We start from the raw sequence: 18105 nt of genomic DNA on the forward strand, positions 1-18105 counted from the left end.
AGACGTGGTTCCAAAACGACGTTTCCCCTGACATGCTTGACATCACGAACTAGTGCATAGTGGTTAAGGTCAGACCATATCGCCTCCTTTTCCAGAATTGCAATATGTGCAGTGTATTTCCCACCTGACTCACCACATGGTGATATCCTCATTGATCAATTAGTAGAGACTATTGATGCACTACAAGTGAAACACCCTGCCATAGTTTTGTTTATCGGAGGTGATTTAAACAGGCAGGATCTCTTTAATCCAAGATGGATGAGTACTTCCCCACCAAAACAGTGAGGCTGCACAACCACGACAACCCATAGATGACAGTGGAGATCAAGGCCCTAATCCAAGAGTGTCAAAAAGCCTTCTCCCAGAAGAACACTGTCCTATGGAACAAGTTGAGGAACAAAATACAATGCAAGATCAGAACAACTAGGCAGGCCTTCTACAGTGATAAAATTAAAGCACTGAAAAAACAAAATCCAGCGAAATGGCACAAAGAAGTCAAGGCTTTGGCCAACATCTTTAAATTTGAGCCCACCTTCCACATTGAGGGGCTTAGCCCAGGTGATGGCCGAGGAATAGCCAATGAAATTAACAAATCACTAGCCTCTGTGATCTAGTTCATACCCCCCATCGACCATTACAGCTCCCCTCCTATCTACCATGAAGAATAGCTCCAACCATCCAGCATGGGATATGTATGAGAAGTTGGTTAAGGTGAAAACCCAAAACCCAAAAAGCAGACAGAATACCTGGCAGGTTCCTAAACACTTCCCTCAACCAAGGTGTGGTCCCTAAGGAGTGGAAAGCTGCTTCTGTGGTGCCCCTCCCAAAGTCGAATCCACCCAGCCTTGCTGAAATCAGACCCATCTCCCTTACCTCCCTTCTAGACAAGGCAGCCGAGAGCTTCATCTCCCAGTGGGCAGTAGGAGACATCCTTCCCCAAATCAATGACTATCAAGGGGCTGTACAAGCATTCCGACAAGCTTGGCTTCATCTGCTCACTGGTCACCACTGACTATATCAAGGCCTTTGACAGGGTCTGCCACAATGTGGTCATCGCCAGACTCCTAGACTTGGGGCTTCAACCATCACTAGTCAGGTGAATTGCTGACTTCCTATCTAACAGGCACCAGGCAGTTAAGTACCATGGCTCCATGTCGGACAGTGTCAGAGTGTCATGTGGCCTCCCTCAGGGAACATTGCTCAGGCCCATGAAAGTCGTTACATATATAAACACCACAGTAAGCGACACAACAGTACAACACTGGAAGTTCATGGACGATTTTAACCTACTAGAGGACAGACCCCAGACTGCACCCTCTTCAATCCAACAAGACCTGTCCGACCTGGAGTCATGGTGCAACTATAGACTATTGATGAGTTGAGAAAGTCACAATAAAGCTTGCGCTCTGTTCCTTTCCTGCACACAGTTGTTCTCTCATCAAGTGATCATATTTTCACCCATCAGACTATTTTCAATTTAATCTTAACTAATATGTAAAATTCTTTACTAGTATGCAAAATTAGTTGATATTTAGAATGATCCATTATTAAATGGGCAGGAATAGGGTCAGGGGAAAAATACATGTAATATGTATGCCCTCGAATAGCAAATGAAGGCCGCTTTCCCTCCGGTCCATTTTTCAATGATGCCTGGTAAGCTACTTCAGTTTTATAGTGGTGCTATGCTTAATTTTTTAAATGATGGCTGCCTGGTAAGCTACTTCGGTTTCATAGCGTTTCACTCCACGGATCAACCACTGTTTGAGGAGCATGCTCTCGCTGCGCGACAGGTGATATTCCGCCCAAGCTCTGTATACCATGGGCTCTCCAACCCTTTTCCTGCAGCTACCCAGTCCTTAATTGTGAAATCTGTCCGGGAACATCGATAGTAACAGGTTTTTGCAACAAAACATATTTAACTAAACTGTTGAAAGCCCCTCTGCACACTCAAGAAAGGAAAAAAGGAGAGGGAGGAGATGGAAATGCATGGTGGTGAGATATTCTGTATAGCTAAAGGTAATGTGCCACACACTTAATTATTAAAATATAAAAAATCCCCTATTACTAGGCTATTCAAAATCAAATACAAATTCACTATAATTGTAGGCTATCTGTAAGCCGCCCTGCACAATCAATGAACCAACAGCATCGCATAGGGCTATACGTTCTCTCCCAGACTCATGGATACACATTTTGGAGCATAGCATAAGGTAACCAGTCCATCCAGTATGCATAATAATACAGTCCACACAGCAATTACTCTAATTTATAGTCTAGACCAATTATGTACCAAAGACATCTTAAATCAGTTTTGTTTTATGTTTTTCTACCATGTGTAATACACGGTAGGCTATGTATTGTATAATGGAACAATCATCATTTTAATTCTGGGTTTTTTCGGGCTTGGACTCACAAGCCTATGAGTATGCATAAGCTCTAATATGTGTATGGGTGTTTTGAATTAATCATCACCTTAGAAAGCACTGTCCATTTAGTTGTGTTAGGCTTTGAAACAACATCCACAATGACCATGATTTACACTCAGTTTCAACCTGCTGTTGAACTTCAAATTGATCATCACAGTGAGGTGAGTTTTAAAAGCATGATACTGTTTTCGATTGTATTTGCATTGATGTCAGAGTGGTTAGAGGAACAATAGAGCCCTGAGTACCAGGCCATTAGGACCGGATGGTCGTTAGCAAGTTGGGTACTACCAAAGCATGTCCAGAGTGCATAAGAGGAGATTACCGTGACTCAACGGTCACGTGGAATTTTACTGCAGTCATGATTCAGGGCTGCCGGTGTGGCGATAATACGGTAACAATAATACGCAACAGCCCTAGTCCAGAGACAGTCACATGATTCTCCACCAGCAGAAATGCAAAGTACTTCACACCTTCATCTCCAGAAAATCACCGGATCTACCATCATTGCACATCAATAACAGAGCTCCTGAGAGTTGAAGCCATAAAAATCCTAGGTATCCTCATCCAGGCAGATCTCCGTTGGACAACACAGGTGGATGCAATCTCCAAGAAGGCCAGTCAACCCCTGTTCCTCCTTAGGAAGCTGAAATATAGCTCCGTCCCACAGGAGGACATGGTGACGGTGTACACCACATACATACGGCATGTGCCAGTGTGGCACTCTGTTTTAACCAGCAAACAGCAGGACAGGATCTAGAGGATACAGGGCAGGGCGGTGAGCATCACACTGGGTGTGGAAAACAAAGGCTACAGCAACGCTTGCAACTGCCTCAATCTGCCCTCCCTGCAAACGCGTCTGGAAAACCGGACCGCAGAGTTTGAAAAGACCCTCCTCAAACCGGGCCTCTACCGACACGTGCTGCCCCCAGAACGCTCCTCCATCTCTGATCGTGTTACCCGGTCCTCAACAATGTTGGAATCCATCCAAGAAGCGTGATACCATACATGACTAGGCTGCTCAACCAGTACCATACATGACTAGGCTGCTCAACCAGTACCATACATGACTAGGCTGCTCAACCAGTACCATACATGACTAGGCTGCTCAACCAGTACCATACATGACTAGGCTACTCAACCAGTACCATACATGATTAGGCTGCTCAACCAGTGAGCTATGGACAGCCACATCTGTCTTACCCTTAGCACTGACAGTTTTCCAAAATATATGTATTTTAAAGTTGTAGTTTTTATTGTGCTGATGATTTTGAATAGTGTATTTATGTGAATCGTGTCAAATAATTAATTGATACCTTGTAATGTCGAATTTGAAATAAACCCTTCTATATAAAGGTTCTCCTGGACTCCATTTTGTTTTTACAGGCCATGTTCCTAGTGTGCTTGTTTTCACAGTTTGACACCATTAGATTTAGTTACAAGCTGCTTTATTCCCTCACAGCCTTTTAACTTCATCACGTCTTCAAGTCTTATTGAATTGTTTTAAAGGCCAGGGAGAGAGGGAGAGAGAGAGAGAAAGAGTGAGAGCGAGAGCGAGAGATAACTCATTAACTCAATCTATTTAACTCCAAGTTGGTCGAATTAACCCAACATGACCACTCTGTCTCCACTTAACCAATTAACATAAATGTAATTATCTGAATCCACATCTAAAGCTCTACTCATTAAGTTATATTCTAAGAACAATAAACTCTGCAGTATATCTGTACACTATATCTTTCATCTCCTGTTCATTTTTCTCCGTACCAGACCACAGATACAGGGGCAGAAATAGGTCGTCTTTGGGGTTGGAGGAAAATGGTCTGCATATCAAATAGTCTAGTGTTTATTATTTCTGAGACTTATTTATGTAGCTTTTTTCTGCCTGTTTCTTCAGACTGTTATTCTCCACTTGCTTCCTGACCGTTCAGTCCAGCCACACACACACACACAAAGGCATGCACGCACAAACACACACACACACACTTCCTGACTGACTGGTCAAGTCGTGTCTGGTCTGGTCTGGAGGCTAGCCAGCCTGTCTGTGGCTAGAAAAACACAGGCAGGTCTAAGACCCTAGCTATCAATAACAAGGAAGTGGAGGGGGAAACGCTGGTGTGTGTGTGTGTGTGCAGGCTCTTCTGAGACCTATCTATAACAGGGAAGTGGAGTGGCGAATGCTAGCAGCTGACATAAATCTTGACAGGGGCACGGCACGTTGGAGTATAAATAGGAGCTCTTCATGTGTTTCCTCACAGCTATTTACCTCAACTCACACCAAACAGACACAGGAAACAGCTACTCGCTGTGTGTGTAAGTAGACTCACATGCTTTATGAAAAGTTGGGCCAGTCTCTCTGGTTCTGCTATACACTTCTCCAGTTCCCCCAGGAAGTAGCTAGACAGAGAGAGAGAGATAGGTTACACACACACTATCACACACAATCACACTCTCCACAGTACATCTTCGATACTCACTCTTTATGCCAGTCGAACATTTGGTGAATGTTTCCAAATACAATCTTGTCTTTTCCCTTCATGTCCTCAGGTATGCCCTTGGTATTCATAGTGGCCATGTAGCCCTGTAGAGGAGACACCACACACACACACACACACACACACACACACACACACACACACACACACACACACACACACACACACACACACACACACAACCTCAGATCAGATATACTGTATGTGACTGACTGGGATTCGAACCCTGGTTTCCTGCACACAACAATAATAATAATAATAATAAGCCATTTAAGACTGTGTTAACCTGCTGAGCTAAAGCCTATGTATTACTGTAATATATACTGTACATACCTACCTGGAGAATAACTATTTCTGACTTGGAAAAATATAGGCATGTCGCTATTATGTTGCTATAACAACACTGGGCCCAAATGAACTTTCTGAAATCTTCAGTTTTGCTGAGACAATAATTTCTTCACCTACAGTGTATATCCACCGCTGTCATTGTAACATGATAGTAATCTAATATATATATATATATATATATATATATATATATATATATACAGGTAAAAGTCAGTAAATTAGAATATTTTGAAAAACTTGATTTATTTCAGTAATTGCATTCAAAAGGTGTAACTTGTACATTATATTTATTCATTGCACACAGACTGATGCATTCAAATGTTTATTTCATTTAATTTTGATGATTTGAAGTGGCAACAAATGAAAATCCAAAATTCCGTGTGTCACAAAATTAGAATATTACTTAAGGCTAATACAAAAAGGGATTTTTTAGAAATGTTGGCCAACTGAAAAGTATGAAAATGAAAAATATGAGCATGTACAATACTCAATACTTGGTTGGAGCTCCTTTTGCCTCAATTACTGCATTAATGCGGCGTGGCATGGAGTCGATGAGTTTCTGGCACTGCTCAGGTGTTATGTGAGCCCAGGTTGCTCTGATAGTGGCCTTCAACTCTTCTGCGTTGTTGGGTCTGGCATTCTGCATCTTCCTTTTCACAATACCCCACAGATTTTCTATGGGGCTAAGGTCAGGGGAGTTGGCTGGCCAATTTAGAACAGAAATACCATGGTCCGTAAACCAGGCACGGGTAGATTTTGCGCTGTGTGCAGGCGCCAAGTCCTGTTGGAACCTGAAATCTCCATCTCCATAGAGCAGGTCAGCAGCAGGAAGCATGAAGTGCTCTAAAACTTGCTGGTAGACGGCTGCGTTGACCCTGGATCTCAGGAAACAGAGTGGACCGACACCAGCAGATGACATGGCACACCAAACCATCACTGATGGTGGAAACTTTACACTAGACTTCAGGCAACGTGGATCCTGTGCCTCTCCTGTCTTCCTCCAGACTCTGGGACCTCGATTTCCAAAGGAAATGCAAAATTTGCTTTCGTCAGAAAACATGACTTTAGACCACTCAGCAGCAGTCCAGCTCTTTTTTTCCTTAGCCCAGGTGAGACGCTTTTGCGCTGTTTCTTGGTCAACAGTGGCTTGACACGAGGTATGCGGCAGTTGAAACCCATGTCTTTCAAGCGTCTCTTGGTGGTGGATCTTGAAGCCCTGACTCCAGCAGCTGTCCACTCCTTGTGAATCTCCCCACATTTTTGAATGGGTTTTTTTTTCACAATCTTGACTAGGGCGCGGTGATCCCTATCGCTTGTACAGTTTTTCTGACCACAGTTTTTCCTTCCCTTTGCCTCTCTATTAATGTGTTTGGACACAGAGCTCTGAGAACAGCCAGCCTCTTCTGCAATAACCTTTTGTGTCTTTCCCTCCTTGTGCAATGTGTCGATGGTCGCCTTTTGGACAGCTGTCAAATCTGAAGTCTTCCCCATGTTTGTGTAGGCTTCAGAACTGGACTGAGAGACCATTTAAAGCCCTTTGCAGGTGTTTTGAGTTAATCAGCTGATTAGTTTGTGGCACCAGGTGTCTTCAAAATGTAACCCTTACACAATATTCTAATTTTGTGACACACGGAATTTTGGATTTTCATTTGTTGCCACTTCAAATCATCAAAATTAAATGAAATAAACATTTGAATGCATCAGTCTGTGTGCAATGAATAAATATAATGTACAAGTTACACCTTTTGAATGCAATTACTGAAATAAATCAAGTTTTTCAAAATATTCTAATTTACTGACTTTTACCTGTATATATATATATATATATATATATATATCATCCCAATAACAGAATGGCAGTTTTTGGAGCCAGACCAAGCTATGTTGAAAGAAACTGAAGGTATTGTGATGACAAGGATTTCAAGGCCAAGTAATAGAATACGTGGGTGGGGGTTCTTCTTATGCCTTTGTTGATACAAAAGGCGAAGGATTTCAAACGTCTTAAGCCGCTGTTGATATTACTGTGATTGAATATGGTTATAATGCTGTATTCTCACCTCTACTATGAACCTCAGGTCTTCCACATACAGTTTCTCTGTCTCTATGAGTTCCTTCAGTACGTACCTGGACAGAGAGACAGAGGATGACAAATACTGCAGACTTTTGGTGCCCCTGTCATCCCCATCAATACAAAATATTTGCAAACAGTCTTGTCCGTTTAAGATGACACAGTGACACTCTCATGTAACTGCTGTCAGTGTGTTGATACTTATGGCAATGCTGTGTTGTACATCAAACTTTGGATCAGTTTTAGAGTGAAGAATAGTAAGGGCAGTGTTGTGTTGTGTAACTAAAGGTGAACCACTTACATGCTCTTTTCTAAGGCACTCCTCCTCTCCTCATTGTCAGCTGCGGCTGATGATTGGCTGGAGGTGTCGTCCATCAACACTGAGCCGTTGTCATCTGGATAGACATTGGTGGGCTGAGTATCCTGTTGAAACAGAGGGGACAGGGAATACGGTTATGATATAATCTGTGGTCCGTTGGCATTTTTAATATAGCAGGAGAGAAAAAGGGTGAGGGAAATATCCAATTGAGGGATAGAGAGGCAATGTAACGGGGGGTGAGGGAGGGAGAAATTGAGGTAAAGAGAGAGAAAGGCAAAGTGAGGGAGAGAGGGAGGGGAAATTGAGGGAGATGAGCGAGAGAGAGGCAAAGTGAGAGCGGGAGAGAGAGGAAGGGATGCAGACAGGCAAAGGGAGGGAGAGAGAGAGGCAAAGTGAAAGAGAGAGGGAGAGAGGATAATGATGCAGGTTGCCAAGGTGACCAGGGAGGGAGAGCAGCCAGACACTAGGGACAGTGACAGAATGATAAGGGGATCTGATTGTCACCAATAATAGTGTATGGTGTGGAAAAGTCACCATGAAAGAGAAAGACAGAGGGAGAGAAAGAAAGAGAACAGGGTAGGTAGAGACAATAATTTGACAGAATGTCTTAGGTATAGAATTACATATAATTTAATTGGATCTCTGTGGTGTTAGCATAGCACCCAATTAGGGCTGGACGATATGGCCAAAATATCATAGCACTGTATTTTTCATTTTTTTTATGGTATTTTATGTTTCTGAATAATAAAAGTTCTAAATATGCTTTATGGGTTGTGCATGACACTAGGATGGCAAGACATTAATTGTAAGTGGTTTTAATGGGCTTTCTCCATTCTGATTGTTTTAAACTGTTCAGCCAAACTGTTCAGCCAAAACTGACAGTGAAGTCCTATTGTGCATAGGAATCAAAATCCTATTTTGTAGCCTCTAACTCTGGTACTCTACCAATGGTTGCTATTTCCATAATTATTTGTTCAATTCCAGCATTCCCTTCCATGATTTTATCAAGTTATTCATTTCCTGCACTAATTTGTTATCATTTAAACATTGTGTCACGTTTCTTTTTACCTTAGTATGTCTCTATAAAAAATAAATTGTTGGCAGAATAATTATTCTCCTCTTTGACTGCATTTATGGCTTCAATTGTAGTTCTTACTTTCGGCACTTGTAGTCCATGAGCCAGACTCCCAAATTTGGGACGTCAGGCTCACTTGGGGTGACGATGTCTCAAATATATTTTTTTGAAAGTGTATGTCCATAGATTTCAAAATGTACCAGGGTTTCCTTTTAAAAGCAATTTATACAGGTAATTCTGATATGTACCCTAGAGGTCAAAGCTCAAAGTTCTGTTGACCTGAACCTTCCGAACTTGTGTCTAAATATGCTGATGGATAGCTGTGAATCTAAGCTTTCCAATGATTTATGATTAAAGGGTATAAGTGTACAATACCTTGTTGTATACTGACATTGTTTGTCATAGGGTAACATCCCTATGGGAAAAAATGAATGGAATGGAGGGATGAATGAGAGACTGATAACACAGAGAATGCTGCCATTGCTGCACTGCTATCACACATTTTCCAACTCTAGAGACATAGATTTTTTTTAAACTCACCACTATGAGACATCGTCACCCCAAGTGAGCCCGACCGACCCCATGGCTCATGCACTATAGGGGTAGTCGGCCATTTTTCTGTGGGTCTGTACTCCCAGAGTTGTGGACTTGTTGTGCTTGCAAGTTAGCTAAGATAGCAGTTCTCTTCTCAGCTGTTAGCAGTGATTTTTTCGAGTCATTACTGAATTATTTAATGTAACAAACATTACAATACTGTTATAGAAGGTAAAGTAAAAATCCAAACCAGTCCGTGAATGAATACCGGATATAATTTTTTACGGTTTACTGCACAGCCCCTACACCACAGGATGTTGGTGGCACCTTAATTGGGGAGGACGGGCTCGTGGTAATGGCTGGAGTGGAATCAGTGGAATGGTATCAAATACATCAAACATGGTTTCTATGTGTTTGATGCCATTCCATTTGCTCCGTTCCAGACATTATTATGAGCCGTCCTCCCCTCAGCAGCCTCCACTGCTCTACACCCAATGTAGAAATAGTAGGGTACAGACCAGCACTGAACATTGTGTCAGCATAAACATCCAATCCCAATCCATTCAGGAAGTGTGCGACATAGTAAACAATCAGTTGGGTTGATGAGGTACGCATAAGTGCCTTTTCACAGGCTACTTTCCTGGAACATTCCCAAGGAGATCCCTGAACATTGAAGCATCGTCTCTACACTACAGCAACGCTTGTATGAGCAGTAAGATACACTGTCATGCTTGTGTGAGAAATGAGCATCTCTTGTTCATTGGCCACAGTCTTCTGCTCTTCATGTACATGTCTTAGAATAGAACTGAATGTGTGTTTGTCAACCTTCTTAAGACATGCACACACTGACTCCCCTGTTTAAATGGTCGGCAAACCACTCTTCCTTTTCTTGTGAAAGTCTCCCTTCTTTGTTGAGCAATGTTGTTCAGCTTCATCAGCTTTCTTTCTGCTTATTCATTCACTTGTGACTGAGTAAACCCTCTGTCTGTCCTCACTTCTAGGCCTCCATGTTCCAGCCATGCACATCTTCTCCGACTTAGACCCACAGTACACAACTAATCAAACACCCACATCCTAAACACACTCTACACACGTACACATGGATTTTGTATTGTAGATACACTATATATTCAAAAGTATGTGGACACCCCTTCAAATTAGTGGATTCGGCTATTTCAGCCACACCCGTTGCTGACAGGTGTATAAAACTGAGCACACAGCCATGCAATCTCCATAGACAAACATTGGCAGTAGAATGGCCTTACTGAAGAGCTTAGTAGACTTTCAACGTGACACCGTCATAGGATGCCACCTTTCCAACAAGTCAGTTCGTCCAATTTCTGCCCTACTAGAGCTGCCCCAGTCAACTTTAAGTGCTGTTATTGTGAAGTGGAAACGTCTAGGAGCAACAACGGCTCAGCCGTGAAGTGGTAGGCCACACTGTCCTTGGTTGCAACACTCACTACAAACTGCCTTTGGAAGCAACGTCAGCACAAGAACTGTTTGTCGGGAGCTTCATGAAATGGGTTTCCATGGCTGAGCTGCCGCGCACAAGCCTAAGATCACCATGCGCAATGCCAAGCGTCAGCTGGAGTGGTGTAAAGCTCGCCGCCATTGGACTCTGGAGCAGTGGAAACGCGTTCTCTGGAGTGATGAATCACGCTTCACCATCTGGCAGACCGACAGACGAATCTGTGTTTGGAGGGTGCAAGGAGAACGCTACCTGCCCCAATGCATAGTGCCAACTGTAAAGTTTGATGGAGGAGGAATAATGGTCATGGGCTGTTTTTCATGGTTGGGGCTAGGCCCCTTAGTTCCAGTGAAGGGAAATCTTAACGCTACAGCAAACAATGACATTCTAGACGATTCAGTGCTTCCAACCTTGTGGCAACAGTTTGGGGAAGGCCCTTTCCTGTTTCAGCATGACAATGCCCCAGTGCACAAAGCGAGGTCCATACAGAAATGGTTTGTGGAGATCGGTGTGGAAAAACTTGACTGGCCTGCACAGAGCCATGACCTCAACCCCATCGAACACCTTTGGGATGAATTTGGAACGCCGACTGCAAGCCAGGCCTAATCGCCCAACATCAGTGCCCGACCTCACTAATGCTCTTGTGGCTGAATGGAAGCAAGTCCTCGCAGCAATGTTCCAAGATCTAGTGGAAAACCTTCCCAGAAGAGTGGGGGCTGTTATAGCAGCAAAGGGGGGACCAACTCCATTTTAATGCCCATGATTTTGGAATGAGATGTCCACATACTTTTGGTCATGTAGTGTATTTGGTATTAGAGTAGTGGCCTGAGGGCACACACTTAATGTGTTATGAAATGTAATGTCATGTAATGTTAAGGCAGTTATATACAATTTAATGTTGCTGGACCCAGGGAAGAGTAGCTGCTGCCTTGGCATCAGCTAATGGGGATCCTTAATAAATACAAATACAAAAACAAAAATGAATCCCTGTGACTCCTCTGCCAGTCTCCCTGATGGATGGAGGGTACTTTCTCTAGTTCACCACCAGCCCTGCCCTCTGGCCTGGTTCAACCTGTTCAGCCGCTATTTGTTCAAATGTTTACTCCCGCCCAGACTCCTCGGCATAGCTATATGTTCACCTGTGGCCTTTTATTTCCAATCAACTTCTGCAAATGTAACCTTTTACTAAAGATGTAGAGTACACAGTGGTTGTGTGTGTCGGTCTGGCTGTCCGTCTGTGTGTGTGCATGTGTGTGTCCTAGCTTTCCTGCCCTGGCTGACAGGTCTCTCCCTGACTGCCTGATCCTGATCATTACCACATGTCCTCTGCTCTGGTAGAACCCCAAAGGAAAGAACACTCTCTCTTTCTCCCCCCCCCCCCTCTCTCTTTACTCCTCTATTTTTGCTTGCAAAAGCTTAATAAAAGCTGAGATCACGGCTGTTGTTGTTCCTACAGGAAAACAATCCCTTAGTGAGGTGGAGGTAGTGTGTGTGCTTGTGGGCGTGCATGGTGATAAAACTGTATTCTATGAACTCTCCAAACTCTTCCTTTCCTACTTGAAGGAGAAACTATGAATCTCTCAAAGTGCATCCAGACAGTAACAGTCCAGACAAACGTTTATCTCTCCTGAAGAGAGGAAGGAAAACCCCTTTGATAAATAGAGCAAGCTGAGCTATAACTCTTGGTGCATTTTAGTCCAGTTTCTTGGGTAACAGTACTACATTGTTTGACTGTTTGACTGAAGTCCGTCGAGGAATTTTCCGTTGACTAACAAATAATAAACAATTGATCAAACTGGGCCTCTGTAGGAATGTTAGGTCAGATTAGCAGATCAGTATCCTGAATGAAGAGGTAGAGGAAGAGGAAGAGAGGGAAATAGGGTAAGCACTAAACAGAATGTACTGTATATGAGTTAAAGAGAAAGGGAATTTACTAGAATGTGTATAAGAGTGAATGAGAATAAGAAATTGGCAGAATGAAAGTCTAATCTTTTATCTCCTGAGGGTGGTCAGAAGACAAAAACAGAGAGAGAGAGAGAGAGAGAGAGAGAGAGAGGGCAAGAGAGGGAGGGAGAGGGAGAGTGAGAGAGAGAGAAAGCAGAATGACAGAAGCCATGACCCTGAGATGACTGACCTACATACTTTAATCCCCCTCTTTCTTTCGCTCAATTTTTCTAATTCTCTCTCTTTCTCTCACACACTCTCTCCCGTTCCTTTTCTCCCTGTCCCTTCTGTCTCACTCTCTCTCTCTTTCGCTCACTCTCTCTCTCTCTCTCGTTCTCCCTTTCCCTCTCTCTCCCTTTCCCTCTCTCTCCACCTTGTCCCTGTCAGTACAGACGGAACCAGTGATCTCATTCCCTTCTCTCCCCTGTCTCTGTCTGTGTATAATCCTGCCACCAGAGCCTTATGACTGACTGTTATTATGACTGAATTGTTATTCCCCACAGCCAGAACTGGAGGGGAATAACAGACTTAGCAGACTGATGTGGTGGTCTGGTGCACCTGGGTCGTGTTTAGCAGGGCACACTGTAACAAAACGTTTTGCAACGGAAAACAAAAATAGGTGTTCTAATTGGACAAGTTCAGATATAGCTCCCTTGTTCCACTGAGTTTTAAAACCTTTATCAATACTGACCCTTAAGAGTCCAGTTAGTCCTGTCTCTCTTATGTCTGCCTGACGCAGTATCCATTATCTAGGCCCGATTACAATCTTCTCTGTTTCAAATGCCATCTATCCCATTTGCTGTTGCCGTTCACACTTCATTCCCAATGTTTGATGTGTAAATGAAACAGGTCATTGTGTGGACCTTGTCATTTCCAGGAACACATGTCATCTTCCATTACATTTCTCCTCTGTGCCATTTCCTTTTTATCTGGAGGCATGTTCTTTGTAGTTGAATGTGAAGCATCCATCACACAGAACCCTAACAAGGGGTGCGTCCCAAATTGCACCCTATTCCCTATATAGTGCGCTACTTTTGACCAGAGACCTATAGGGTGCCATTTGGGCCATAGCCTTGACAAACCTTCCCCACTGGACTGCCTCCTATTGATGAACTCTGAGAGGGCCTTGTGTTCATCTAGGTGTCTGTCCGTCTGTCTGCGTGTGTGTCCTTCTGTGTATGTTTGAGACAGAGAGAGTGTGTTTGATCTGCCAAGCCCAGCAGCAGCGGGTGGGGGGGTTGTGAGAGGGGCTCCCTTTCATATCCAGGTCTGTCTCAGGGCCATGGAAACAAAGCCTTGTGAGGTCACCATGTCCCTGTCTGGTTTTCCTCAGAGTAAATCTCCCCTAGTCCCCCACACTGAGCAGCAACAGAGCCAATACCGTCAATAGATTACCAATTCATTTCTTCAACAGTTCAGTGCGATTTATTGTGTTGTTTTAGGTTGGATAAGTTGACTGAGTATGTGCTCTCTGACCCTGTTGATAAGATGGATTGCATGACTGTATCTACCTTGTTTAGCCTCCAAGACCTAGGCATTTGCTCGGGGGCTAACACGAGTTGTCAGGTCTCAGGCAAAGTTTGTCAACAGGCAAACATGGTTCCCCGAACCACCTCTGTTACACAGGGCTGTAGGTGTGAACTCAGAGTGTGTGTGTGTGTGCGTGCGTGTGGTGTGTGTGTGTGTGTGTGTGTGTGTGTGTGTGTGTGTGTGTGTGTGTGTGTGCGCGCACGCGCGTCGACTCACCTGTGTGTAGGCCAGTGAAGTACAGCCTTGTAGTGAGTCGGACAGGTAGCTGGGAGAGTTTAGGGTTGCTGGGGAGAGGTCCTCAGGACTGGCCAAATTATACCTGCACTCCTACAACACACACACACACACCGCATGAGCACACACATACACACACAGCGAGACAGAAGGAACACGATTCCTCAACATAACACAGCAACATTACTCAACACATCAACATGAATCAGTGTAACACTGTGACTGTGTCAGAAACATCCCCAGAGGTGAGAGGCAGGACCACCATCCACAGTGTAACGAGCAGCATCAGCCCTGCCATAGCTATCACACTGTCCACCATGTGTTTACACTGCAGCAGTCATTCATAGTATTCATAGGCGAGGTATTGTACTGTCAATAGACTGTGGTTAGGGAAGCTAAGTAGAGATAAAACATACTGTATATCTATGGGGAAGCTGGCATTACTATTTATTTACACAGGAAGACTTGTAGATCTGTGTTTGACAGACAGCTGCACTAAACAATCGTTAGTCTATTTACTATTGAGCCTGTTCATAAGCCTATGCTACCTTGTGATATGAGACATATATATCTAGCTATTATATACAGATTACTGTGGAGTTATACAGAGTATACTGATGAGTTTACTTTTGAGGAGGCACATTTCAGATCTGTCACTAGCCATAGTCCCAGTGTACAGTAGCTACTCCTCACTGTGATATATGTACATACCTGTATGTGTCGCAGGAGGTTGGTGGCACCTTAATTGGGGAGGACGGACTCGTGGGAATGACTGCAGCGGAATAGGTGGAATGGTATCAAATACATCAAACACATGGTTTGATGCCCTTTCATTCCTTCCGCTCCAGCCATTATTATGAGCTGTCCTCCCCTCAGCAGCCTCCACTGGTACGTATGGAGGTCTATGGACACTACTGTACCCTTAATACTGGTGCTTAGCAATGCCTCTCCACTCACCATCTCTTTGTGTGTGATGGGTAGTATGGTGTTGAGGTGGTCCTCTGATCCCAGGGGGTTGCCCAGCCCCAGCCCTCCCAGGCCCAGGTCGTGACTGTGGCGAGGGGGTGGAATAGGAGGAGGCGGCTTGCTTCCCTCATCCAACTTCCTGACCTGCCGCTCCCCCTTAGCGCTGGTGGAGATGTTGACGGCCCCGGCGCTGAGCTTGCGGACAGGATTGGTCAGCCACCTCTTCAGGGTGCTGACGGAACGCCGCGAGCCCGGGGAGCTGGGGGCGGAGGTAACGGACGCCGTCACGGTCGGGGGCAGGGATGCCACGGAGGTGGAGATGCTACCCTCGCTGCCCGCCGCTGAGTATGAGTCTGGAGAGAGAGAGAGGAGGGAAAGAGAGAAAGAGAGAGATATAAAGAAGGACAGTGGGAGGAAGAATATAATAGATACTTAGTTGTCCATTTTTTAAACGGAAATTGAATGATTTGCTATCACAATATCCAACCTCATACACAAACAAGGTTGGTAGCAGCACAGGGTCAGCTGGAGAGCAGCGGCATCAGAGAAGTTGGAGGGAGAGAGAAAGACAGAGATGGAGGCGGGCAAAGGTTACATAACCGGTCAAGAGAAGTCGGGGCTCGTGATAGAATGATAAACTCTCTACGTCAACTACTGGGATTTCTCAGGTCTCCTTATAGATGGATGGGAGTTTAACTAAGGCAAAGGGCAGCAGCAGACACACACCTGCATGGACACATGGTGAACCCCGGCAAACCACAACAACATCAATATAATAAGACAAAGATGGGAGTCAAAGTTTGGTGCAGAGCTAGAGAGGGATAAATCCAGCTAGCTAAATACTGGATGACCATAGAGCTGGATGACCATTGAGCTGGATGACCATAGAGTTGGATGACCATAGAGATAGATGACCATAGAGATAGATGAGGTATTCTGAGGAGAAAGCTCCCAGTTTAGTCCTCGTAAGGACAGAGGGATGGTAAGGTGATAGTGTGTTAACAGTAACCCTCCCCTCTCTCCCCCTCCCTCAACAGTAACACATCAGAGGAAGAGAAGTGGAGGGAAACCTAAATAAAGACGGCATGGAGAAGAGTATGAATAGGCTTTATTCGTAAACGCAGCTGTGTAGCTGTTATTAGTACAGCCATAGAGGAAACATTGTTTAGGGCATTTGCGGAGTTCACATTAGCCCAACCGGGCCACTCTAGTTTTAACACTGTATGTGAGCTGGTGTGGTATCACATGACACTGGTTGGTCTGGGGCAGATTTGAGTGGTTATGTTGGTTTACTTGTTTGGAACCGTGTGACTTCAACGATTCAAAAAATAGCCTAGACAGGATTATCTGTTCTTCAGTGATGTGGGACATGGGAAGCGAGTGGGGGGGGTCTAGAATGGACAGGGACAGGACGTTCTCTTCAATCCAATGGACCGGAAGATCTTTGTCTGGTTATAGCTTTGCTTTTTGACTTATCCCTTTTCCTTCTCCCATCCATCTCCATTCCTCAGCCTCAGCCTGGGATAGTCTTTCCTGTAAGATGTGTGGTGGTCATCTTTTGGTTATAGCTTCGTTTTCTGGTCTCTTTTCCCCTTCCCCCATCCCTCCATCCCTCCATCCCCCATCCCTCCATCACCCAGTCCTCCTTTCCGGTAAGATGTGTTGATGTGTGGCTGTGGTCTTTTATCTGTGGTGAGGACATAACTTACCCTCTCTTCCCATCCATCTCCCTGACCCCTGACCTTTAACCCCTGATCCTCTACTGTCACGCTGACTGCAGATGGGGGAACGCTTTGTAAGTTGTTTCTTCTCCTAACGGTGTTATCACTGATTGACAATGGCCGTGGCAATTTGTGAATTGGTTGTTATGTGAAGGTGGAAGTGGTTTGACCTCTTTTGCCTGATTCTTCATGAGAGAGAGAGAGAGAGAGAGAGAGATGATCTCACTACCATAGTCTAGTTTGCGTACATTAGTTGTCTGTAAAGCTTCTGCCGACATAAAGTCAGTGGCCCAATTTGTAAGTGTTTCTACATCAAAGCTAGTCGCCTCTATAAATCCACAATCCTTCTCAGTGTGTGTGAAATTATTCATTCAGGCTTAATTAAATATCTCAGTCTAAACACAAAGAACCCAGTATGCCAGTTTCAGTACAACGAGCCATGTGAAATGTTCCCTTCACTTCTCTTTTCGCCGTCAGTCTCTTTTGAGATCAAAACAAAAGAAGAATATTGTCTATAAATCATATTCTCTATGTCAATGTTTTCTATTAGATAAACATAGAAAAATTATGTCCATTTTGCAATAATCTTCCTCCTCCTCTTCCTCCTCCTCCCTACAGGGCTATTGCCTTGCTGATAGTTACCATAGCCATTAAAAACAATAAATACTTCAGCACATTCAATGCTCCCATGCTGTGTGTGGCTATCTATCTATCTATCTATCTATCTATCTATCTATCTATCTATCTATCTATCTATCTATCTATCTATCTATCTATCTATCTATCTATCTATCTATCTATCTATCTATCTATCTACTGACTGTCTCTTCTCTTCGATCTAACATTGTTTCTTGTCTTCCTCAAAGTTTGGCTGAGGAGAACAGATTTGGTCCTCGGTCTCTGTTCAACATATCTGGCCCTAGTATAGATGTTTTATAGATGGCATGTGTGTGAGCTCAGAGTGGGCTGTTTTTCAC

At 44.0% G+C, this 18105-nt stretch overlaps 1 protein-coding gene across 3 annotated transcripts in view; it reads right to left on the bottom strand.

Moving 5' to 3' along the window:
- The window catches only part of LOC121545865 (rho guanine nucleotide exchange factor 25), a 125712-nt gene that overhangs the window by 16447 nt on the left and 91160 nt on the right, over positions 1-18105 (bottom strand). For all 3 annotated transcript variants that reach the window (XM_045209452.1, XM_045209451.1, XM_045209453.1), the window contains 6 exons: positions 15399-15760; positions 14424-14534; positions 7636-7757; positions 7324-7390; positions 4901-5004; positions 4751-4820 (listed from right to left, as the gene is read on the bottom strand). In XM_045209452.1, coding sequence (XP_045065387.1) covers positions 4751-4820; positions 4901-5004; positions 7324-7390; positions 7636-7757; positions 14424-14534; positions 15399-15760 — 836 coding nt within the window. The remainder of the gene's footprint in view (positions 1-4750; positions 4821-4900; positions 5005-7323; positions 7391-7635; positions 7758-14423; positions 14535-15398; positions 15761-18105) is intronic.

Source organism: Coregonus clupeaformis, chromosome 30, assembly GCF_020615455.1.
Source record: "Coregonus clupeaformis isolate EN_2021a chromosome 30, ASM2061545v1, whole genome shotgun sequence".
NCBI lineage: Eukaryota > Metazoa > Chordata > Actinopteri > Salmoniformes > Salmonidae > Coregonus > Coregonus clupeaformis.